The sequence below is a fragment of the Rhopalosiphum maidis genome, chromosome 3 (assembly GCF_003676215.2).
Source record: "Rhopalosiphum maidis isolate BTI-1 chromosome 3, ASM367621v3, whole genome shotgun sequence".
Lineage (NCBI taxonomy): Eukaryota > Metazoa > Arthropoda > Insecta > Hemiptera > Aphididae > Rhopalosiphum > Rhopalosiphum maidis.
The window spans coordinates 44280180-44308129 of NC_040879.1; the positions used below are offsets into that span (position 1 = coordinate 44280180).

The 27950-nt window shown below is 28.6% G+C and overlaps 1 protein-coding gene across 1 annotated transcript; it reads left to right on the forward strand.

The window, feature by feature from the left end:
• The first annotated feature begins 21895 nt into the window (after positions 1-21895).
• On the forward strand, positions 21896-27710 carry LOC113555706. The gene is made up of 7 exons (XM_026960219.1): positions 21896-21979; positions 22910-22955; positions 23372-23445; positions 24938-25038; positions 25100-25189; positions 26325-26947; positions 27622-27710. The coding sequence occupies exons 1-7, from the start codon at positions 21896-21898 to the stop codon at positions 27708-27710; spliced, it is 1107 nt and encodes a 368-aa protein (XP_026816020.1).
• Positions 27711-27950: the final 240 nt, after the last annotated feature.

The following is a 27950-nucleotide window of genomic DNA, read 5'->3' on the forward strand; positions in this document are numbered from 1 at the left end:
GTTTTTAAGATTAAGTAAACGTTTTACGTTTATAAAAATATGTTAAGTTATTTGAATTGGGTATGTAGACCGCCAAACACAGGCACCGGAAGTCTTGCCGATAGAGTGGGTACATAGAAAACTATACATGCAGATAATATTATTGAACGGATGTGTGTTTGCGTGGTGTCTTTAATGGAACATTTTGGAAAGTGTAAAAAGTATGTATACTCAGAATATTATATGCATTCGAAAAAATACTAGATAATGTAAAATATTTAGAGTGTGTTTTTGACGGGACTAGAAACGTCTAAAATTAAAAAAAAAGTATTTAAATTTTGAACATAATAAAAAGACACCAAAACTTTATGTTTAGATACCACTATACAAATTAAAACTGTCGAGTGGAGCGGATTTAATTTTGAGAAAATGCTGCTAAAAAGGTTCTATATAATATAATATCGTTAAAAAGGCGAGTGACTTATAATTCATAACAGTAATCTGCCAAGTCATAATAAATAAGGTAACATTAATGGAAAAATGAAAAATTTCAAAAACGCAATTAATTGAGTATCTGCAATTGATCGAGTTGCATTAGAATAGTTATGTTTAAATATATTATAGCAAATTAAAGTTTCAAGAAACCCATTTTTTTTATAAATAAATAATATAAATACATATTAAATAAATAATTTATAAATTATAAGTATTTTTTTATTTTGAATTAAATGTTATACTTATTAAAATATTAATTATATAAAACATTAAAATATTATGAATCGTATAACATGCAATTTACGATAAACAAATAAAATAACAATTATTTAGATTTATTTACATGACTATCCAGTTGTCTTTATTGTTAAAAAAAAACATATTTCTCGTTACAGCAATCAGGTATCAGCAAATACAATTCATTACAAATTAATAAATTTCCGTCCGGTGACCTACCAAGTAGAAAAGAATTACGAAAAAATAATAAATTCAAACAAAACGCTTAGGTTACTCTTCAAATTGTTTACATGAAGTACTATAAAAAAATTAGACATTTTGTACTACGTAAAATATAAATAATATTATACTTTCTAGTACTTATAGTAGAAAGGCGGTAAAGTGGGGGTCGCAAATAAATTCACAATACTCGTCTGAATAATTATTTACACACGGTAAAATATATCGATCAACAAGCAGAGATAACCTTATGTTCTAAAATATATCCATTGTCTAAGCTGATAGAGGTTCTCCACAAATAGTGAAACTAAGCATAGTATTGTGTTTGGTATTTTTTTTCATAATATAGTAAGCGTAATTAATCTGTGAATGTAATTTTTATCAATGCAAATACGACTTATGTTCATTTGAATAATTTAATATGTCCATATGCGTATGCGATTCTAAGTTATATAGAAATCGCATATCGTAATTATTAATTAATATAAATAATATTTGTAAATGATATCCGTTAGTACTTAGCATAATATGTGGACGGTTGATGATAAAAAAATGTATTTACACAGTACACACATATTACCTAATACGAAAAAACCCGTATTGTAATACAATAATTTATATCACGGTAATAGGTTTTTGATGTCTCATTTTTTTTTTTGTTTTTAAATAAATCAACAAGACATTTATAAAACCCTGGAGTTCGTCGCTTGAGCATAAATTTTTTTTGTGTTGAATAACAGAGATGAAAAAAAAACGAAGAACGAAATTTTGGAAATAAACCGGTCTGTAGTCCACCACTGGGCCGTAACAGTAAAAACTACTCTACCTTATCAAATTACAGACATTGCTGTTGCTTGTTTTAATAGTCAAAGGGAGAAAATAAAAGTAAAACTATTTTGACAATTATTGTCGATAAATAATTACAAGTCATGTAAGAGAAGCTTAAGTAAGGCACGGGAAAAAGACGGGAAAATTAAGTAGGTATTACGTAATTATGCAGGGCCTAAAATCTAAATTACTATTTACAAAAAAATGTTTATGATTTAACTACTAAATAGGTATATAACTATATAAGAGTATCTACCATGTTATAATTACCTAGTAGTGGGGGTGGGCTATAGGGCCACACTACATTTACATAATTCAAGATAATTCGTTTTAACATTAACATAAATGTAAAAATTGTCTTCTCGTGCTAGCTCTACTATAAATAAACCACAACTTAAGTGATAAAAATATTTTTTTCGTTGGATATGACGTCTACAGATGTCGTTGTGTGCATTAATTTCATAACTTACCATAGCGGCGCACATAAATAAAATACAAATCATGTTTGGTCATTACACGAACACAAACTCACTTAAGTGCATAATACATTTCGTCTACACTCAACGCAACAATAGCATACGGTACACATATTATGATTGCTCTAAGTTATGATACAGAATGATATTAGCATGTTCAGAAATTGGTAAAAAAACATCAAGAAAAAAAGAAGATAAAAATCAAATGAAAAATATATTTAAAAAAGTCATTGATATTATGTACAACTATTAAAATAAGCAATATTTTTGATTTACATTTTTAGTAGGTAATACGCTTTTATTATGTCTTAATAAAATAAAATATCCATAGGTATAATATATCGTAATATAGTTAAATTTCTATTACTGGAAATTCCCTAGACCTTTTCGTACTTTCTTTCATTATGTAGGTATCTTCGTATATTTGTATATTGTGTTATTGTTTGAGTTAACAATGTACCTATAGTCTGTCACCAATGTGTATGTTTGTGTTAAAAATTATTTTTCTTAACCGGGTATTAATTTTTGCAGATATCTAAAAAAATGGCAACAAAAATATTAAATATAATTACACTTATATAAAAGTACAACTAGTACAAATATATTACAAAGTACGATAATAAAAATCATTTTACTAGAAAACGTTCCACAAAAAATATAACTTTTTGTCTAAACTTTAGTCTAAAGACTAATATTTTAAAAACTGCAGACTATTTTATGACGGTGTTTTAACATATTTTAATGATTTTTGAACTTTTTTTACGTTTTAATTTTTTCCAAAATTCAGCACGCCTATTTTTCCTTAAATAAACGTATCTATTTAAATTTTGATTTTTAGAATTTGTACATAAGTACAATATTATTTATTATTTGAATTCAAAATTTGGCAAATAGTGAATAATTAACTAAATATTATTGTTTGTCATGAACCATCTCACACAACCATCACATATATTACTATATTATACATGGTAACTAATAGACTTTTCGATCTCATCATAATTCATCGTGTGTGTTATAAATATAATACGTAAATTAAGTATAGCCGGTATTGGGATGTCCATATAAATATTACATAATAATACATGCTCGTTATAATATTACACCTTTATAATCAATTTATATTTTATAATATTATTTAGTATTTTTAAACACGGATTATTTCATTGTTTCGCCATTTAGGTATTTTAAAAAAGAGTCATCGAATTTAAAATGTTTTAGTGTCTAGAAGTACTTACAGATTAAATATACAGTTATACCTGTAATTATTGGATGTCGAATTCCTGTTAGATCGATTTGTATCTGAGCATTTCGTTTATAGTGCATCAGGTTTTTTTGGACGGTTTAAGTTGTGTCACTGTGTCAGTGAAGTATCCGATTACGCACCGATGACGCACAGTACGCAGCTAATGACTACATACGTATTAAACAGGTAAATACTAAGTACTTATTGAATCCCATAGGGTCGGTTGTCAGTTTCAACAAGAACATACTATTCCGTAATAACTGTAAACACCGATAATTTTGGGTGACGTGATTGATGTATACTTTATACATTACTGACTTACTACGTCATCGTAGTTGTTGCCTGTTGGTACCGTCTCGGTATACGGTTCTTGTACACCGCGTGGTAATACGAACAGCGCTGCAAGATTAGTGATTATTGTGTACATTAGAATATACTTTACGGTATTAAGTGTAGTTTTCATGTAATGTGTACCTGTTTAAAATGTTTTGTCGGCTACATATAGGTAAATACAACCAGGGACGGATTGGAATTTTAGACCGGCCTGGGAAAATAACTTTTTAGCGGCCCACTTGCAGTCATGTTTTTGTAGCGCGCAAGTGCACCTACTAAAGGTGGTAATTTTAGACTTTTAAAGGAGCAGCAAATATTTACTTACATTTTTTGGTGTATTCATTGTTTTTACAACAATTATTATATTATAAAGATATAGTGAGGTTTGAATAGACAGATATGTATGATAGATATCTAGTTGTTATTGGTTGTAATTTTTGGTTAAAACTTAAAAACTATTTGGCCTACTTTAAATATATATGTACTGTTTTAAAAATACTTTAATATTACTAATTACATTACTTACATACTAAAACACATATCTTACCAGTATAAATAAACAATATTAATTATACTTATACGTATTATTTAGAATTATTTAGTTGGTAAACTAATATATCAATTCGACAGTACTATTATTACAATATTATATAAATATATATTATAATATAGACAATTTAAAATAAAAATATTCCTATTATTCAAACTACAGAAAAATGCCGACTTGCGTTGTTAAAGTTCGTCGTCACCCACCGACTACTACCGAACGCCGATATGCGACAACCCAAATACGAAATACGAAATTATTTATAGGTTTTACTGTTTACGGGGGTTGATTTTTTGATTATAATTATTGTTATTACTTATAGTAATATTTATTATTCATGTTAATTATTGACCTATTGCTTCGTAGTTTGATATTTAAAAAATAGCAGTTCTTGCTATGAGAAAAAAATTATAAGTTAAAAAATAAGAAAAAAACAACAATATCTAATTGATGTTACTTATTAGTATGCGATAGGCTATCTGTAGAATTTGGCGTAGGTACGTAGCGGCCTCATCAACTAATTAGCAAGGCTGGGCATTAACGAATTAAAAGTTAAAATTAAGTTAAAACGTAAGTTATTTTTAGTTAAGTTAATTAACTCGTTACTTTTTTTTCAAATTAACTTTTAACTTAATAAGTTACTTTTTTTTAAGATTAATGTGTTAACTTCAAGTAAATTTTATTCAAAAGTATCATAATTCATAATTTGGACAAAAACAATTAAATTATTTTTTATTGTTCATATTATTTATTAAGGTATTTAGTATTTACAGAACATATTTTTTTAAAAAAAATTATGTATATTGACTTTTAACTTAGTTATTTAAAAAAAAAAATTGGTCATTTAGCTTTCTGAGTTAAGTGAATCTAACATATTGGTTACTTGTTTTATCTTATTATAGCACTGATATTTATCCATCATACGATAATCGTTCATAGACATAAAATAAATCTGCGAGGTTAGCCCCCTCTCTAATGCTATAGTGTCGATAAAATAACAAGCAATAATATAAACTTTGAAACAGGCACGTAAAACTAAAAATATTAACTGGACCAAATATATTGAATAGTTTACTATGCGTACCGTACCTACAAATGTATCAGTGTAATAAATTGTATAAAAACTTTTCCATCAAGTCACTCAAACTGTTTAAAATCGATGGGGGGTGGACCTAACCGTTGATATATTAAGGTATAATTGCCGCCAAAACTATAATGCTTTCTCGAGATTATATTGCGTCATATTACTCATTTGATTGTCCGATCGCAAATCGATAATATTGTGTTTTATTCCATTTCCGCTGAATTTATTGGTTTGGTCATAACTTATAAACTTTCAAGTAAATCTATATATATATATATATATATATAATATAGCCTAACGTAGTAAGTCGTTGGGCGACAGCGCACGCAGTTATCAATCATAGCCCATAGGTAATACTTAACGATTTCGAGAAACTGTTACGTTGTCGTATTACATACTTTTATATTTATATATACGCACGAGCTTGTGTGTAATTTATGCTGAAACGAAAACGCAACACGTTGCGTCTTCCGTAATAATTTCTCCTTTCCCCGCCGCACTCTCGAGACGCGCTCTGCGGCCGTGAATTCATATTGTTTTTATTTTTTTTCCTTTCCACACGCACTCACGAACACACTTACGCACGCACACTTACACACATACATAAATAACAACAATACCTAATTATCATTAATATTATTATTATTACTATTTACAGTAATTTAAACATTATTTTATCATCGTACTACGACGATTATAATATAGCCATAGCTTAATGAGTCTAAATAATAAATAATAATATAACGTTCAAACTCAAATCAGTTCCATCATATTTGCCTCCTTGACGCAAACAAAAAGAGAGCTCGAGGAAGTAATTTGGACTTCCTAAAATTGAACTGAGTCTTCATTAACGAAGTACTAAGTAAGTATACATTTTTCTAAAGTTTTGAAATTAAACGCAATTCACATTAGTTTTAAATATTAATCTCTAGTAGAACAGACGTAAAGATGTATCCATAATTAAAGGTCATATTCAAATACGGATAATGAAAATTGTTGTTATTTCAATAGAAAATATGGTATATGAGAATAAACTATTTATGATCCAACCATGTGATTTTTAACCTTTTACAACATGTACTTTTAAAAAATAACCTTTAAGTATTACATAATAATAATTCGTGGAAGTAGTTTGAGAATATTTTTTATTTTAAAGTTTACATTTTTTAGTTATCCATAATATTTCAAATTATCTTCAAGAGTCACTGTTTTGTCAAGACGCAATATTTTGTACGGTTTACGTTATAATTTATTACTTTTTTAAATTAACTGAAACCGTAAGACAAATTTATTATGAGTGGTGTTTTGGGATGAAATACACATACCTATATTTTAGTGGTGTGCCTGAAAAGAGATACGTTTATATTAACTGATTAAACAGTTATATTATAATATTTTGTTTCTAATCAACAAATGTTTTTATAAAAAAAAAACAAAATTCACATATTGTTAGCCGTTTTCAGGATTGATTGTTTATTATCACGGGTAGACTACAGTAGGTTCTCGTTGTGCGCCGTGTGTATAATGTACCTATATTAGGTTGTTGTAGTTTTTTTCAATTTAATTTATAGTTTTTAGTACACGAGCGACTTTTTTCAAATAAATAAAAAAGCAAACATGGAACCTATTAATTGTGTACATTTATGTTACCACGCCTCAAATAATAATCTGCAATATAAAATATATACACCACAACATAGTTTATTATTAGTAGTACCCTATGTAGTTACAATCAATTGCGGCGCCGTTTCGCGAAATTTTCACATGGGAACGGATAAATTAATAATATCATATATTTACCGGTGTCATTATTGTATTAAGTGGTTAACGCGGATAACAATAAATATCATATTATTATCGTCGCGATTGTAGCCCATAAGTTTCCCAGTAGTTGGTGACGAAACTGCACAACAATGGCTTTACCGTGTTTATTGTTTTCGAAATATTATTACCTACGACTGTCTCAAAAGCGACAATGGCACCAATAGGTATTTTCCGTTCGGCTGTTATATTGTGTCTTTTTGTCGTGATTTATTTTTTTTTTAATTGGCGAAAGCGAATTTTCGGAAGTGCGTTCCGGCGGTCACAAACCAAGGCCAAAGGTTTTTCAGCTGCCATTAGACTACCAAAGAAACAACCCCCGATAGAGTGATATTGGCGTTATTGCTTAAACTGCAGTTCAGCGGGTACGCGAAGAAATGCACGCGCACTCATTAAATAGAAAAAAAAAGTATCATACAATTCTGACTTATTATAATTGCGTTGATATATAGAAATGAAACGCGCGACGAAAGGTTTTATTGCTTGAAGTAATGTAATAATGTTTGCATATTAATTAACAACACGATGGTTTATATATTACCTACGTATTATGGTTTTGGCAATTCCAAGTATAATTATAGTGTTTGCCGGAGGACATGCCAATAATTACTGTTATGTATTATGTCATATGCGCAGCATGTGCGAACTGTTCGATTTTTAAGTCTTTCGATCTAAACAACAAAATACATTCGACAGTTTTGGTCAGTATTGCGGAAAAAAAGAATAAAATAATAGAAAAAAAATCTTTTGAATATACAAACCACATGCGAAAAAAAAATACGATTTAAACCGATGCCGACATTACTGCAGTAAAAAAGTTTAAAATCTACTCGTACACATAGCATGCAGTAAACCGCGACGAAATACTCATATGAACATCATATTATATACAATCAAAACTCATTTTCAGATGTTTTTAGGAGTTGAAATCCGAAAATCGCAAACTTGAACTCGGTTTGGGACGACATCAAAACAAGATCGAAGCCTATTACGGTACAGGACTTCCATCGAGTCTTCCGCGTGACCGGTTTTGACGTTGTTCATATACCTATTAAACGTAAAAAAAAAAAAGAAAAAAGTTCGCCTATACACATTGCCGCCGGGTCATTTGATTACACTTCGGTCGTTACCAAAATCATCGCGATCGAACGACTTTCAGATTTTCGAACGTCTGGAACCGGCCGTATGCGGTGGCAAATGGTCACTGTATATATTATGCAGTACATATACTGCAGTACATACACATAATCCCGCAGCGCGCGCCTATGGTACAGGCGCCGGCTACTGCAGCGTGCGCGTTATGGCTACAGTAGAAAACCGGTCGAATAGGAAGTCAACGGGCTAGCTGTTGTTGTCAGATTCAATAAAAAGGAAAATATTTATTTAATTCGGACGAGTATTATTATTATAGCCAATAGCCATAGGTGCGTACGCGCGTGGTGATAACACACCGCAAACGCCGTATTATTTGTATACGTATATACACCTATTTAGGGACGAGTGGAAAAAAAACTTTCGCATTTAACGCTTTTTATTATGCAGGTAGGAAACAACAGTGTAGGGACAATGCCATGCCTTGTCATATGATATACGGTATAATCTCGCGGAGAAGTTAATCGATCGAATTTTCAAATTATTCCTCTCGCCCCCCCTCCCCTCCCCAACAACGAATTCATCCGATACTTGAAAAATAACTAAATAATACAACACGGCAGAAACGAACGTGAGCGATCTCCGTCTTTACTATACATAGAAACATGCGACCACTATTATAATAATGAGTAATGACTAATGTAATACACTTAAGGTTAGTATAGTTGTCTAAATAATCGACAGTTTACTGGAATTACTTTCGTAAAATCCAATCACATTCACAAACTTTCAAATATTTCTCATTAAAGAACCAATCGCCTGTAATGAAATTAACTGTACCAAACTGTCATATCCTATAGATTATCTTTCGCAGCAAAAATTACGTGATTAAAGAAGAGAAAAAATATTATAATAACGATTTCATAAGTGTGAAAAATATCAAAACGTGTTCAAAGTCCTCCTATATATTATATCTGTGCGTTAGATCTCTTACACACACCAGCTGTGCCTTTAAACGAGAATTTCGTTTGAAGAAAATGCTTAACACTTGGTTTGTCCTTGTATACATCTACATTTTATTCGATCACATATAATTTTAATTACTGCAGGACACATATGCAGTAATCTCACTCACTGGATTTACAAAAATGCAACGATTGGTACATTTTAATAATAATAGGTAATAAAAAAAAATATCTGTTGTCAGTATGTATTATTATAAGTACCTATAAAACATAATACGTATAATAAAGGTTACACTTAAAATAGTTAATAATAATTATAATTTACGAGGATTTTTTTTTTTTTTTTTTGCAATAAACGAATTAGATAACCTAACCCGACCAGTGTAACCTATATGTCATTCGATAGCACATCAAAACCAATAAAACCACACGATATTTCTTCAGCCTTAGAACGGCTGCGGAATATGCTTGTAATTTATTTTTCTACGTCCACGCATGCCAATTATTTATCCGGAACTACTTTTCCCCACCGTAACAATAATATTATATTATGTCCAAACAAGATTCTTCGCGTGACGTGCATTTTCGTTATGTAAACGGCGTAAGCACGCGGAATACGGCTCGCGCGTGCAATATCTACACGGAATACTAGTTTGTCGGTTTATTTTATAGGCATATACCTACGACTTTCTTTCGAGCTATACATTTTTTTTTCTTCGACATATATTTGAACGGTTACACTTTGATTATGCAATACAAAACACCGGACCACGCGATAGTAATAGCTACGACGCATCAATTCAATCTCACCTATTAAAGCTGTTTACGAACGACGACGGGACAGTCATCGTTTTTATTTTATCATATTTTGATATTCACTAAATTACTATACAATATATGTATATGCTGTATATATTTCCACACAGAGTCTGTTCAATACAACATTACGGCGCCGGGAATTCAGACGAAAGTACAATATTTATATAACAACGCGAATAATAATTATTGGCGGGATTTCGGAGGACATTTTCATGAATCATGACGAGTACTTATCATATACGATTGAGATTGCGTGGATAAAAAAACATTCGAAATAGGTCACTAAACGTATTTATATTTTATAAATATACGAATACCGGGTATTATGGAGACTAGAAGACGTAATTTGGATGTACTTACGAGTATGTGTTAATGCGATAAAAAATCCACATGAGATACTCGAGGTGTCTAAATAAATAAATACCCACGCAAATTATATTTAACTTTATAATTTAATTAAAATCGTCTTTGAATACTATATCCATAAAATACGTATAAATAAGTATACGACGTATAGGTATTAGGACATTACTGAAGTGGGTATTTACTATTTTTAATGCTATTGAGAAATATTTTTTTTCGAGTCTCACATTATCGACAAAATTTAATATTGTTTCTAACCTACTTGGCAACTGTGCAAGTTTTGATGGTATGTAAAAACAAAAACAATTCTAAATGTTTATCAAACGTTGTACGACAAATTAAGATTATAAAATATATTATGATTCATCGCATCCATTCGGATTTTGAATTATAATGCATTTTTTAAATATTACCTAAATTATGTCATCCAGTAATAATGTGTGAATAAAAAAAAAATGGAACATATATTTGGTATGCATATTTCGTGTTCGGCACAGCTCGAATAATAAATAGAAAAATAACTTATTCTGTACGGCTGCAAGCAAATATAATATTATATGCTATTTGTATTATTGTTACTATAGCTTATTGGCTTATGATATGTATATTTTAGATTTTGAGCTGAGCGATGAATGTATAGTTTTAGAACGATGTGGGTTTTCCGTGTGTCTGGAGTCTTATTTTAGAGAAGTTAAAGAGTATGAGAATTATGACAGTGGTCGGCGGTTGCTGGTAAAAAATAGGATCAAGTAAGTTTTTTGGGGATAAATTAAAAAGTTCAGAGTAGCTATAAAAAAATAACTGAACGATGAGAATATTTATGTAACACTATTTTAAACTAAAATTTTATACAAAATCAATTTTGTATTGTTGATGTAATTTGATATCAAATAACCGTGGAGACATGAAATTGTCACCAAATATTAATGTTAGCGCTTTTAGTCATTACTTAGTTTTTATTTAATAAATATCAACCAAAATTTTCATGCTCCGTCAAAAAGCTTGAAATCTAAAATACTTAATACCCTTATAGTATACTGTATACTGGATTCCTCATAAGTTTCTCATTGTACTGCGCCCGGTTCTCCCGTGTCTTGGGTCGCCACTGCATAGGTATCTGATATTTAAGGGATGTAAAATTTTACGCGCTTATGAAAACATTAAAAACTTATTGAAATATATGTTTAGGCATAATGTATTCATAATAAATATATATTGTTACATTTTAGAAATTTGAAATTGAGTAAATATTTGTAATATTAATAAGGAAAAAAATATATATTGCCGTATAGGCGCAAAATAAAATCAAATCTAAGAAAGTCACTTTTATGTGTCAGCTACTCAGCACAGACTATTAACCTATATTATACCTATTAACTTGAAGTCTCATATAATTATATTAAAAGGTTCTAATATAAATAACTTAAAATTATTCTGAATATTTTTTAAATTAAATTGTGTATCTATATAAAACAGGAAAACACTAAATGCCGAAAATTTTCAAGTATTTAAATGTTTTTTTGCATTACACCAGAGTAAATAAAATTTTTAGAGAAAAAAAATATTTATAAATTGTGCCTATATTAGTTCTATATTTTTAAATTTCTTTAAGTATAACTTATCTGAGTAGTCTCTAGTTCCCTAATACCTATAACTAAGTCTTAAATTGTTGTAATAATAATGAAAAATATAAATACCCGCGAAGAAATGAGAAACTATTGAACATTACTATAAACACTTTTTACAATAAATTAGATTTTTCACAGTTTAAAATCTGTGTCAATATTATTTTTGAGCATTTAAATACGCATTTTAGTAGGTATCTGAAATTTCAACCGAAGACAATAATATTATTAACAAACACGATCGCTTACAAAGTCCGATGTTTAATACGGTGTCAATAACATAATATACACTATTTCGCTCAATAATTAATAATAGTTTAATGTTATAATATAATAACAAAATAGTCTGCGTGGCTATAATATTTCAAGTCATCATTGTTCATTATCGTAAAATAATTACTTAGGTTATGGGGCTTCATACTAGAGTGTATAGTCTGCGTTTTGATAAAGTAAAACATAAATATTTTTCGTTCAATAGAACTAATTTCGTATTGATAGATTTAATATTAGAGTAAATTAGCCTATAATTAAACTTATAGGTCAAAACATTATCTGTGTTAACATCCCGGGGTGTTTTACGATTATTTAATTTTTCAGCGAATTATATTCGTTTTTAAATTGCAATATTTTACATAGTTTTATATAGTTTTGATCGTAAGTAACTGACGTATTTAAAAAAAACCAAATAAAGTTTCTTTGTTTTTTTGTTATTATTATTATTATTATTATTATTATTTCAATATAATATTAACAACACAATATCACTTAAAATAATGTATTTTTATTAACAATTATACAACAAATTCTTTTGAAAAAATCACGCTCTAGCAAGGTATAGGTATAGGCATATTTTAATACTTATTCCTTATTCTATCTCTCTATAAAATTCGATCATTTTTCAATAATATATAATATATTTTATTATATTATAAATAATGTATGTCTTATATTAGCATACTTATCATTATGTAAGCACATCACATTTTTACTATTTGTCTCGAAAGTAGTTACTAGACATTACTACATCACTGCCAATGAGTACTTATATTAGGGTGGTCCTTATTTTAAAACTTTTAATTGACGTATTTATAATCATTCTAGTAGTTTATGGTTAAATTTGGACAAGATTATTAAATTCCTTTACGCGCCTTTAAGGGTTGAAAATGGTCAGAGAGGATAAAAACATTAAAACCTGTATAACTTAAAAAAATTCAAAATTCTTATGTAGAATTTAATTTATTTAAAAAAATGTATTTAAAATATTTCTTATACATTTCTGGTAAAAAAAAAAAAAAATATTTAAATTTTTTTACATCAAGTATTTTTACGGTAATTTAAATATTTTTGACTAATGGTTGAAGAAGATTTGTCTTGTACAGTAAAAATGTCATATTATATAATTTCCTAAAAATAATGGAATTACCTAGTATTAATTTCTGAACCTATAGCTTTATAATCTAGATGTTAAAACGTGTATCAAGAAATTCAGAGTTTGTTGGAAAGTGAAATTGTCAGTTAATAAATCCATATAGATTAGAGGGCATATTTTTTAATTCCTATTTATAATAGACTATAAAAAAAAAAAAAACAATAGCAATAACGTTATATTCAATTCGTCCAATTTTAACTTAGTGTAACACTGTTTTGGATAATATAGTTTAAACATTTTGTGATCATGCATTAAGTTGTTACGTAATTGCGGCATTGAAATACAGAATTAATAATTGATTCCGCGAAAATATTCAAATATTTAGAAAGGTTAATTCTACGAAAAATTTAATAAAATTCATATTTAATATTAAAAACACTCAAATAATAATCATGAAATGTTATGTATAATATATTTGTTTATGATTTTAAAATGTAATATACTATGCATTATTGAGAGTCATTTCGAAACTTATCAAGCTATTGAAAAATATATTATGTAAAAAAAATGTAAAAAAATGTTATTTATAGGTAATAATTTCATTATCCAGCTATAATTATTATTAATGCTATACCTAATTTAGAAACTAGAATTTATTTATCATTGAAATAGCATTTTGAAATGTGAATAATATATTTTTTAAATTAATGCAATTATTACGTATAATATGAATATTTTTATTCGAAATAAAATAATATAATAAAATTAAAATATTTTGTACATATATTATTATTCAACGATACGAATAAAATTTACTTAAATTTAGTAAGTAATAATATGACGTCTATTTACATTATAGAATAATATTGATAAAAACCATAAACTGTGTAACTTAATTATATTACTAACACAACCATTTTACCAATCGCACAATCCTATTTTACCTATAACTCAATATATTTAATATCTATACGTTAGAATTATAACGCGATAATTCGCAACCAGTGCTTTCGATGTTTCAATATTATTATATGCATTATTCTTCGGTAACGAGCGGGTCCTTGGAAGACCAGCAGTAACCAACACGACATACGTGTATCATGCTGTTCGGGACGTTCGGGTTTTCGCCAATTTATAGCAACAAGTATACCGTGTCCGAAATACATAGTTGTAAGTTGCTATTTATTTTGTCCTGCGCGTGAGATTATGCGTTTGAATAAATAAATAGCCATAAATGGAAGTGTAATGCATTTCTCATAACAGCACACGAAAACCACATTTAACAGTATTTTTTTTTTTGCTCAATACCGGATTAATACGGTATATCGGTCCTATATATTACTGCACCGCCTCGACGGAAAATGGTGATGCTAATTTCGCCAATTATTTACCGAATGCTTTGGATTTCTAACCACTGCGGTGACATGCCGTCTCTGGCCGTTGTCACTATATTTATTAGAATCTCTCTGGTGCTGCTGTGTCGTATAATACGCATCGCCTGCACCGCTGACGACGGAAATTCGTAATCAGAAAACGTTATGCAGCCGAAAGCAAACAATACGTTCTGCGCTCGCGAGCGAATATAATATATATAAGTGACCATCGCCAGCAAAAAAAAAAAAAAACCACGTTAAAACGTCCCGCGGCGTAGGCCAATCTAATGTCATTTGGTTGCAATGCGTTTGATTCGTCGTAGGTATATATACATACACTGAATAGTTATACTCGTCGCAAACGGACCGTAGGCACAGCATAATATAATAGAAACCGAAAAGAAAAACAATATTAACAAGACTGAGATCGATTAAACTCGGATAATCCGGTGCGCAGATGGACACGGACGGACCGTAATAATACGCATCGACCATGTCGCGACAAGACGTCGGACGGTGTGTATCGTAACATCGTCATATACCTATACGCGTATATAATATATATATATATTGTGTTGTTACATAGGTACGTGGTGCATGTATAGTCGATGTAGGTATAAACGCGCCGAGAAGAAAACGGAGAGGGATAGAAAAAAAAGTTTCACTTTCGCGATGTCATCGTGCGCGATTTAGTCGAAAAACATATACGACGCGCGCGTTAACTGTTATGATACGCACCTGTCTATAATACGTGTATTCTATATGGGATTATTAATTGTTTGACTAGCCGCGTTTATTTCCTGAGAAGATTTTTGAAGTTTTGAAAAAAAAAATATACGATTTATTCGTTTTATGGAGTAGGTAGGTACCTCCCATACTTATTTACGATTATGCGTCACAGTTTATGACACAATATCATTATTTGTACTTTAACGGCAATTAATAACATGCAAAATACTGTGTGTACTAGTAGTATAATAACGATTAGGTTCTCTCGATGATGACCTACAGCTTTAATACTTGATGATCGGAATGAGAACATTTTTAGAAAAAGTACACTCGAATCGAGTAGGTTTTTTTTTATTAACAACAATAACATTAACAGTAGGTATATAGGTAACGACTTAAACGAAGTGTCTCTTGTTGTTTTATTAAATATTTCAACAATACCTATAGTGTTGTAAGTGCTTCTACCGATTTGGGCCCACCTCGCCGAAGAATAAATAATAGAATTTTGTTTTGTTAAAATATTAATTTTATTTGTTTATTCAAATAAAGTCAAATAAAATCGTGAAATCATAAAAAATAAATGAAATAATTTCAGCATTTAACTATGTAGAAAACATAATGTTAGTAAAAAAAAATTAATAAACCATTTTATAATATATAATACTATACTATAATTATACTCGGGGCCGTATTTTTAATTTTAATTTTTTTAAAACACCGAGTTAAAGTTGTTCTTATCGTTGAAAAAAAAATCAAATATCGTAAGTCACAATTTTTGTTTATAAACATTTAAAGTTCAAATGTTTACAAAATATGTCAAAAAACGCGAAAATTTGCAAAGAATTTTGAAGTTAAAAACTCATAAAATTTTTGTGATTTATACCTAAGGTTTTAAAACCCAATACAAGATTCTCCATAACTTTTTCTTCAAATAACTGCAATAGATTTTTTTCTAATACATCGATTTTCTTCAAAAGCGTCAAAAAAACGTGAATTTTTGGATTTTAGTGTTAAAAATATTAAAAAGCGGTTCCAAGCAGGTCACTGGAATGGATGGTATTAAAGTTTGTAACTCATATTTTTAACTCAAAATAATTTTTACATATTTTATCAAAATACCATTGTCACAATATATTAGGAGCCTTGTATTAATTGTTCAGTCTTTTTGACCTAACGAATACAATTTTATTGTCAATCAGTCAATATCATCCGAAAACATTTTTGAATATAAATATAACAAAAAATAATTCAGGAATTAAGTGTGCCCCGTTAAACAGATCACCGTGTGTATCGACTTAATATTTGAAACATTGTCTTAAGCGTGTCCGTGTGATCCGCTTGAAATGCCATTGCGTAACAATAACATAATGTTTAAGTGTCCGGCGCACCGGCAAACATGTGCGTGTGATCGGTTGCCCGTCCACATATTCCATATTATTACGTTTGTTGTGGAAATAAATTCCTGACGATTTCTCGCAGGAGTATCTACAACAGCCGGTTAATCAAAATTTCGGAGAAATCTTAAAATTTTAACTGTTTTATTATTATATACCTATTACATTTCTTATGCTCGACTGTTAAAATGTACATAGTTATATGTAACGCGATGTAATACGCATATATCAATATTATTTTACCTAATATCTAGTTCAAAGGCGGTGAAACTAGTGCCGATTTTTTAGTTGGATGGAAGACATATAGGGGGAAGGGGGTTGTAGCGTTCATATTTTTCATTATTAATTCATACATCAATACATTATACCCATTACCAAGTTTTCATATTTAAAATAATAGGCTTATTACAATAAATACCTATAAATTTAGATTATATGTATATATTTATTATATATTATACATATGAATAGTATATCTTAATTGACGAATTGCAATTTTATTTTAATAGACAATTTTTATCTTTTAAATCATATTATATTTCTAGCATATGAGTGTATAAGCCAAATTTAGTCTTGGTGCATGTTCGTTCTTAAATAAATTTTTGCCCAATTGGAGAAAATATTTTTTACAATTACAATTATCCAATACATATTTGAGAGGAGGCTATGAAAATATTTGATCAGGATTATGTCCTATTCGTATATTACCTAGCTGCTCCTGTTTATTAACAAAGTTAATAGCTACCTAAACAGTCAAACACGCCGTTTACAGCAAACTTTGCAACTAATGTGAGTACATATTACTACAGTGTAACTTACAGTTATATAATATTCTTTTAATTCTTTTATTTAGGTATTTATTATTATTGTTGTTGTTGTTCATGTATCTGGTTTTAGGTTTAATTATTACGCAAACGGCCACTTTTATTTAGCATTTATTAACGAGTATATTTTGTTAGTTTCATTTTTATCGTCTAATCGTCATAACCGTTTGTGCATTTTATTAGTTAACAAATTTATAAGATTACATGTTTTTTTCATGGTCTACCCGTTCAGAAAGTGGACAAGTTGGTATAATTTCTCCGATGAGTTGGATAAGGAAATAGGAAGTGTACTGCTTCAGAGTTCAGATACTTAAAGTATACTGAAATAATTAATTACGAATTAAAAACTCATTAGATTACTTACTACAAAGAATGACTAGCAGAGTATACGACAGGCATAAAATAAATATTTAATTTTGGTGAAAGGTCGTTGAATTAAAATAGATAGGTAGTACGAATTTCACACAATTAAAACTACTCGAAATTTGTAGTAAACTATTTCGAGAAATAATCATTTTAATATCTATAGAACAGCTAGTTTACATATTAAATTGAGGATATTTATGTATGCATAATATTAAATAATGCAAAAATTAAATAAAATTTTTTCATAATTTTCTTTAGTTTATAAAAATTTAATTTTGGAGATACAATACAATATTTTTGATTATAATAAAAAGAATAATTAGAATCGCATACATAATAATTTATTAGACCATTTACAGCAAAATCAATATACAACAATTCATAAATATGGAAATCTCTAAAAAAAAAAAAATGCAGGCAAGACATAATCGCATATTTAAATCTATTTAGTTACGTGTTATACTACACATGCAGGATCGGTATTATTATTTAAGCCTTGAAAATTTTAAACAAGAAAATATATTTTTAAGAAATCAGAATTAATAGGTAAGCCTTACATATTATTGAAATAACACATAATGTTATTTATTTTTTTATCATTGTTGTTTGAATTTTTAGAATGCTATTAATTTTTATTTTTTCTAACAATGTTTTGTTGAGGTTAAAAATTACAATAGTCGGACAATTTGCTGTCTACTATAATTAAATCAATTTCTTGAAAAGACAATAGTGTTCGGCGAGCAGAAAATACAAGAGGGATACATAATGCAAAAAGAGAAATCTAGTGCAATCAAAACATTACGTTATTTAAAGTAATTTATATTTGTGTAAGAATTCGACATTTCATTGCGAATAAATAACAATCAATCTAATAGTACCTATAGTTGTAGAAAATAATATAAAATATCAATTCATAAAATTAGTGAAATTGGTCATTATTTAATGTATATAATAATATATAATATCCAATTGTTGATCGATCAACATTGTCCAAATTAAGTTAAAACTAATGTATTTGAAATTGTCTGAAAACTAAAAACAATAAATATATGTTGGCCAATAGCTTATTTTTTCTTTATAGATAGTTAACTTTTGTACAATTTAAATTGTTGTAATTTACGAATATACTAAACGACTAAAAATGCATTTAGTATTAATATAATATTAACTAATTGTAATAAGTTTAAGTATACCAATATATTTTATGAATGTACGAAGAAAAACAAATCCAACTCCTCATTACTTTCTTCCAAAAAGCTTAATTGAAGTGCAAACTACTCCGTCAGTTCAGCTTGCGTGTGGGTTAATACCACTTCTTGGATGAGAGACAACAGTAAGTGATTTCATATGATTAAAGACTGTATGGTTCCCCTACATAATTATACATTGAAATAAAATAGAACATTGAAAATAGTCATAATAATGAAAATATATACTATATTTTGTGCCTTATTGGTCTCTATTATGCTTGCATATTCGATACATAAATTGCCATTGAATAACACAAACATGATATTGTCTAGTATCTGCATCATGATTTTAGCCACTGTTGCCAAATGTCTTTTGTGAAATAGTAATCCTGTGCCGTGTGTGGTGCAAAGTGTAGACTGTAAATGCAAAATATGCTCTAATAGCTAAATATAATATCACTATGTTTATGTCTTAAAATCTTATTATTACAATTTCAATTAAATTTAAAAAATGTATTATTATAATTATTAATGATTAATTACCTGCAACCAACGTTGTGATCACGTTAATGCAATGATAATTTATTGTTTACTGATCCGGGGGAGACGGCTCGGACCCATATCAGCTGATCATACGCATAAGTGTATAATTGATTTTTACATAACATGTGCATATCATACCACATAAATACGATCATTATAGGGAGGCAAATGCAATTATTATTTTGTCTTCTAACTGTAACCTACTTACTTTTTATTGAAAATTTTATACTAAAAATTTAAACTTAAAATAATAGAATTCAATCAACCAGCAATAAAACAAAAACATATAATGCAATATTGCCGAGGGTATGGATTATAACAATGTTATTAAAACATTTGAAAATAGAAGAAAATATTTGTAGTCATATTTAATTAAAATATAATATGTAATATATCGTATAGAAAATAAAGTTGAATACATAGATATTGATCTAATTGTTAATTGTATAATATAAAAGTATTACCTGCAGCAGTTAATGTTTTCAAATTGTATTGAAATAATTGAAATAATAACAAGGTAAAATTATTTTTTATATAAATGCCCCTTGTTTTATAACACAAAAATCTATGGTCTTTGCTAATGTATCCGACCTGCTGCACCGTTATGAATTCCATGACACGCATGATGACAGATTATTGCTTGTGTTATTGCTTGAGAATCTATTAATATAATGAAATATGTAAGTATGTAACCATTATTAAAATAATTATTATTATCAGCTGTAGTCTGTAATATAAATATCTGTAAGTTACTATATCTTTAAGTATTTATTGGACGTAAATCTCTCTTTTTTATCATTGTTTTAAAATGCTAATGCATTAGAATTTACATAATTATGCACGTGTAATGTTTATGTAATTTGCGTTATTTTTTAAAATTAAGGCATTCTGAATATTATAAATCGTATAAAACGGGTACAATGGTGAAAAAAATATCCATAAAATACCATACTACAAATTTATGATGATTTGCTCAGATAACACTATATTTTTTCATTCTTATAAATATTCAAATTTATGAAAGATATTGTTATTGTCACATCATGGCATGTTCGGTTAGTGTAATAAATATTGAGATTAAACTAAAGTAAACGTTTTTTCTTTCTTCTTATATTATGTTCGAGAGGCCGAACGATAAAAAAAAGGACTTGCTCTCGGAGGAAAAAATCGGTCCTACAACCGAGGAGAACATACATTGTCGGGTAAAACCGTTCATTTCACTCTGGCTGTTCATGAACGGTGCTATCCTTTCGTCAGCTCGAGCGCACTTCACTCCAGCATTTTTTTTTATAAAATAATAGTTACTTATTAATAGTATATAAGGTATTATGGTAGGTCTTGTCATAGGTATAAACACACACACACACACACACACACACACACACATGGGCCGATCGGCATAAATTATGCCTATTTAATAGAAATTTAAAAATATATATTTATTATGATTTATAGACGAGTACGCATACGACAATTATTATTATAATATTATGTTATAATTCGACCGTGGTTCGTCGATTGAAGCAATGAAAACCTGTAACCATGATATAATTATTGTTACGGCCGTGTGTTGCGATGACTTTGACCATGCAAAAATCTTCGAATGTGCTGATTAAAATATACTGCGAATCGAAAATCAAATGGTTAATATTATAGCTCGGTATGGTAATGAGCTTATTATAAACGTATAATATCATGTGCGTAAAAACCACTTGATCACGTCCGGGGACCAGAAAATTGCTCGTCGTCGTCACAGCCATCAGGGACCCCTGCGAAACGACCTTAATTATATGATTCGTTAATAACATAACATGTAGGTGAATCGCCATCATCGGGTTATAATCGCGACATCATTCGTCATTTCTATGGACCAGTCACCTTAGTGACGATATATAGTAAAATTATAATAAACACTATAGGCAAACATCACAATGTATTATAAAAACAATTGTATTTCGTTATATTTAAAAAAAAAAAAATGAAATGTTTTAACTATAATTTTTTATGTGTTCCGTCTTTTACGTTAGAATTTGGAGTGGCAGTTCTAACAGCAGTGTTTACGGTAGGTAATGTTTAATTTTTCAATTTACAACAGTATATTTCATTTTTTTTTTAAATATAGTCCAGATATAGTCAAATAGATATTTGACAATTTCTATTCGAAAACTGTATATGTTAGTAGGTACAATTAATATCGTACAATAATTCCACTAACGCTTATTCTAGTATGTAGGTAATAAACGTATATTAATAGTATTTATCTCTCAACAAGTTAATAAATGATATAAATTATTATCAATATAATTTTGCTATAAATTTAAATAAAACTATTGTTGGACTTTTTACTTTTTTAGACCAACCACGAACTTTTAGCTGTAAAATTTGATTATATGTTGGTAAAATAAGTCTACATTCATTTTTCGCGATCTTCCAAAATATTCTTCATCGTATTATATATTATATAGGGTGAGTTTTTTTATCATAAAACGCTCATTATTTCAAAAAGTATTCGCGTTTTTGAAAAAAATTTTTTACATAGTTTCAAGTTGTTAAAAAACAACGTTGTGATTAGAAAAATTATATTTTTAAATATTTTTTATCCTTATATTTTTTTTATGTTTTTTACTTTTTTGAATGACAACATAGTTTTAATTTCATATTTCAAAGCAGGATAATTTTCTAACTATTTTGATACATAAAAATCGAATTTAGGACGAGTAGTTCATGAGGTATACGTATTTAAGTTTAGACAAGCGGAGTAGTGGACAAACATTTTGCGGGGTACCAATCCACTACGCGCATCAAAACTTTAAATACTTATAACTCATAAACCATATTATGTACGAGTGAAATTGTTTACAATGATTAATAACAATTCTATAAGAAATAAGTATTTATAAGTATCTATATAATATAAATAAATGATGAATTTGTTTTTTTTGCCAAGTTTACATCGTTTTATCACTTAAAATCAATAAATTATTTATTCTAGATTTTAACATTAGTCATAGTTGTGGTGAATGTATCCGAATTATCAAGTATGTAAGATTTATAATATTTTTCGCAAATTTACGTAATTATAATTTTTATAATATTATGCGGTACTATTTGCACAGATATAAGAATAAACTAGATTGCCAACTAAAAATGATAGTTAAAGTCAAAAATCCGTAATTTTTGTGGGAATTATGGGCTTTTATCACAGAACAATCTGACCTTACTGCGATATTACCTATTATCAAAAATAAAAAAAAATAAAAGGAGATATACCTATGTATATATAAATATTTATATACACATTTGGAATTGATAATACTCTAATCTCCACAAAGAACCTGGAAAATGACGGCTTTATATTTTATTAATTTCAAGAGTAAGCATAGGGCAGTAAGCAATCTAGTTTATTATCCATTATGTTTGTGAGTAATTGTAAATTTGTTTTTATCTCCTTTAGAAAATCTAATTGTTTTGGGATCTATATTTTTGTTACTACTTACTTGGGCAATATCGTTCACAGGAGCTTTATTAGTAAGTTAAAATAATTTTGTATTATTAATATGATGTTTATGAGGCTAATAACTAGACTTGCAAAATAAAAAACGATTAAATCATGGACAAAAAAAGTTAACAGAATATATAGATTTAATCAGTGTTTACAAGATTTCATTCAATGTATTTAATTATATTTATTAGCAGTGTATCTGTCAACAAAAATATAGGCATTCAAATTCTAAAACCTTGAAGAACTTTTCGTATAAGTACAGAGCCGGATTAATGAAATTAGTGGCTCTGGGTTAATTTATTTTTGGATTTATTTATTTTTTATTTTTACAAAAATAAAGTATTTTCATGATAATTGATATTTATTAGTTAAATAAGAAAAATATTTTTCTTCAGAGATCAATTTTACATTAAATAGTTAATTTATTTAAAAATACAATTTAATTAAATGTTAAAATATAAAATATACGGTAATAATATAAAACTACAAACAAATGATTATTTAAAAATATTTTTTTCTAGATTTACTTGATGCAAAAGTACTCAAAACATCATCAAATGAGATCTTTTTACATATAATATTTTAAATTGACATAATTGTTAATGCGTTCAACCTATCTTCAATCTGTGTAAATCTTATTCGATTTTTAATTGAAGCCAACTTTGATAATGAATGTTCTGCTTCACAATTAGTCAACGGTATTGTCAGGTATAATCACAATGTAATATATACATTCGGAAATCATTACAATATGATTTCGTTCATAAAGAAGTTTGGTTATGGCACTACAATTGTTAATATCTGAAGAAACGATTTTATTTAATGATAAAAATGAAATGTTTCTGTTTTCAAGTTTTTAAGATTTATTGTCAATTTTAAAGTTAACTAAACATTTTTAATTGAGAAAGAAAAATATTATAAGAATTTAGAATTAGTCTTCTATCAAGTTCATTAAATCAATTTATTTATACTAGCAAAGAAAGTATCAACTTCAAATTATTTTTCCCATTTAAAATAGTTTGATTTTCACTAAATTTTAAAAATTATCATTTTGAAAAATTAATCACAGATTTACAGCATTTGTATGTTCTATACTGTTTTCATGACTAATTACCAATTCATCAGCATAATATATCCAATCATGAATATCTAATTTCGAAAATGAAGACTTTAATTTTGGTACTATCAAATGGAAATAATTTGCATGAAAAATAGAAAACTGTTCCAATTGATTCCAAATATATACCTTTGTCTAATCATTATATTACCATAATATATTTTTCGGTTGAATAATATAATTGTAGAAAAGCTACAAGCCCATAATATTTTTTGGGGGCCTCTTCTTTTTTTGAGTGGAGGGGGCTGGGCTATAGCCTGCTTAGCCTTCTCTTAATCCAGCTCTGTATAAGTACTAATAAAATATTATTGAAAATTTATTATACTAGGTAAATACTGTAGTAACTACCTAGGCATTATTATATTTAGCTCATAACTAATTTGTACTCAATTTAATCATAGAGATCAAGAAAATTGATAGCTTTCACAATTGTTATTTGGACAATCTTCATTATTGAGTGGCTAGTTTTATCGTTATACTTTAGAATATACATGCAAAATGTGTAAGATATTATAAAAGACAATCATCGTCATGATTTTAATAACTGTTAAAATATTATATAGCAGCTACTGTGTGGCGCAGAAAACGAAATGTGCAACAACCATGTGGCTTATGAGCGGAGAAAAAAATTGTTCAGATAGCTCAGATGTAATGTACCAAGAAATTTACTTAATAATTTTATATTATTATAATTATGTTTTATAATTTTTAGAGCTTAAAAATTAACGGTCTCTATAGTTATCAACGTTTGAATGTTTCCATTTTAAATTGTATTTGTAACTTTAGGTTAGTATTACACCGTTGTTTAAGCTTTATAAAACCATTGAAAACAATTTAGTTTTGTAAAATTATTATAGAAATACTACGCCAATAAAATAGTATCCATGGTAGGAGCAACTAAATAAAGTAATAATAAGGCCATACATTCGGCTTCCATCAACGAAACAAATCTTTTATCGTATTTTTATCAATTTAATAATACCCGATTAATAGTAATAATTATAAATCTTACATATTATACTAATAAAGTATAATATGAGTTTAAAAAAAGTAGGTATATATTTTCTATGTACATGAACATAGGGGCGGGACCCGTTTCACCCAGACTAGTTTAGATTAATTTATTAATCAAGCTTATCATTAATTAAGTTGACAATGGTTTAGTCAAATAATGTCCTCCAAAATTTTTTTATTTCAATTCACAAAAATGGCACGTTTAATAAATTTAGTTCACATTATCTATAAAACGTATTATGAAAAAAATCAAATTTAGTCCACAATAAATAAAAATGATAATTAAAAAAACGAATGAAATGACGTAAACAGACTTAAACAGAATACTTACTGAATTATATGTTCATAGACTAGAGTAGATTTACTATCCTTAAAAATATAATTGTTTATTAAATAATCACAATATTTTGACACTCTATCGTCAGTAGCGCATTATTTCAGCATCAAATCGTCAACAAAATAATCCGACACTTCTTTACATAAATGATATCTATCTTAAATTACCTTTTCGGGATCAAAAACTTATCTAGTTGTCTGTAGAGCTCATCATACCTACCAAATCATGTTAAAATATTTTAAAAATAATGTACAGCAATATTTAACTGAATCATTGCTAACTTAATTTTTAATTGATCTAAATTAGTCTGGGCGAAACGGGAATCATATAATATTAAAATTTGAGCAAAACGGGAAGAGTAATTTTTGGACGAAATGGGCTACGCGCCCATACATAATACATATAAAATAATATTGTATATTGTTATATCACTTAAGAATGTTAACAAATTTTAAGGATTCAGACGATAGCAAAAACAACGAGACGGAAAGTGATACTGAAACTGAGACAGAGCCCAGTAGAAGACTATGGTCGATAAATGACTCTCCCGAAATAACTGTTAAGACTTTTCACCCGATGAGAACGAATGTGATACCGAGCACCGTCGCTGTTACTTCTGCTGCTGATACCGTTGTTTCAAATAAAACGCGCATGACGGTCGGTATCAACAACGGGTGTGGGTGTGAACATCATCCGCGGACTACGACCGAAAGCCCGCCGAGTGATTTGATAACACGCGTCATTGAATACCGGAAAAATATGACGATGTACCGTCAGACTTCGGAGGCAGTGATACAGCGAAAGAAGAAAGACGGGAAAAAAAATAAGGTATCAGATGAGGAATACGATGGAGATAATTACATAGGCAGAGGACACCATAAAAAAAAAGACCGTCGTCGTAAAACCGATGGCGAAGATGGTGACGAAGAAGCTGCTGATGATAGTGAAGGTGATGGCGACGATACAAGCAAGAACGATGACACAGAAGAAAAAAGTGACGAACCTGGCAACACCGCTAAATGTTCATTAATAGACTACGTGGTTATGGCAGTTTTTTTAAGTAAGATTTCATTGTTTTTTTTCTCAAAGTTTTCAATCATCATACAGCAGCAACGATAATAATGGTAAAATTCGCACATGATACGTCACTCACGTATAGTGTGTACCACTCGTACACACGAAGAGCGAACTTGTGTGATTTTCTGCTTTCATATAGTACTAAACCGATAAAACAGAAAACTATGGTGCCCCTCCCCCCGTATTGTATCGTTGTAAGTGATATAATCGCACAACTAGAAAATATTAATACTCGGGGGGTTTGTTTTTTAATTTACGACTCCCCCAATAAATACGCTACCTCACCAGGTTAACGCATTATGTCCCAAAGAAAAAAAAGCAATACTCGGAATTAGTTGTGTCTCGAAGAAAAAACAACAAAAATTTCGAAAAATCATGATAAAATATAAATTATATTATAATAATGATTACATTATAATAAATACTTTAAAGTTAACGATCAAAAAAGTTTCGAAAAGATTACTTAGCACCCATTTAATTCACGCCGCTTATGGTTTAGTTCATATTTCAAATTATGGTAATCGTGTAATCTATTGTCATGACTCATAAAGCGTAAGGTTAGCTATTTAAAACTAAAGGGGTTCGCGCTTCACTGACCGCAGTTTTTCATTGAAATTTGAAATTTTGGTCTTACTTATAATATTGTTTTTGTTGCAGTTTTGTACTCGTATGCGTTGTTTGTACTATTGTGCTACCACAATGAACTGAAATTAATGCAGAATTGTAAATGTACATATCTTACATAATACGAAATTTTACTACGTAAAGGCAGCCATTAAACAATAGTACAATACGACGTATCGCATGGTATGTTAACGTAGAAGGTGGCTTCGATAATAGAAGGCTAGAACGTTAAATTTGAAAACAATTTTATTTTAGTGACTTTATGTAGATTTTAAAAAATAAAAATAAATAATAATTGATTTGTGTTATATTGAAATGTAAAAATTACAATCTTTAAAAGGTAAATGAAATCAAAAAAGAGC

Bases quoted from the DNA above. Each gene is read 5' to 3' on its own strand.
- LOC113555706 (XM_026960219.1), top strand. From the start codon at position 21,896: ATGAAATGTTTTAACTATAATTTTTTATGTGTTCCGTCTTTTACGTTA. The intron at 25,190-26,324 runs GTACCAAGAAAT...ATATCACTTAAG, and splicing joins TCAGATAGCTCAGATGTAAT to AATGTTAACAAATTTTAAGG. The intron at 26,948-27,621 runs GTAAGATTTCAT...TTTTTGTTGCAG, and splicing joins GGTTATGGCAGTTTTTTTAA to TTTTGTACTCGTATGCGTTG.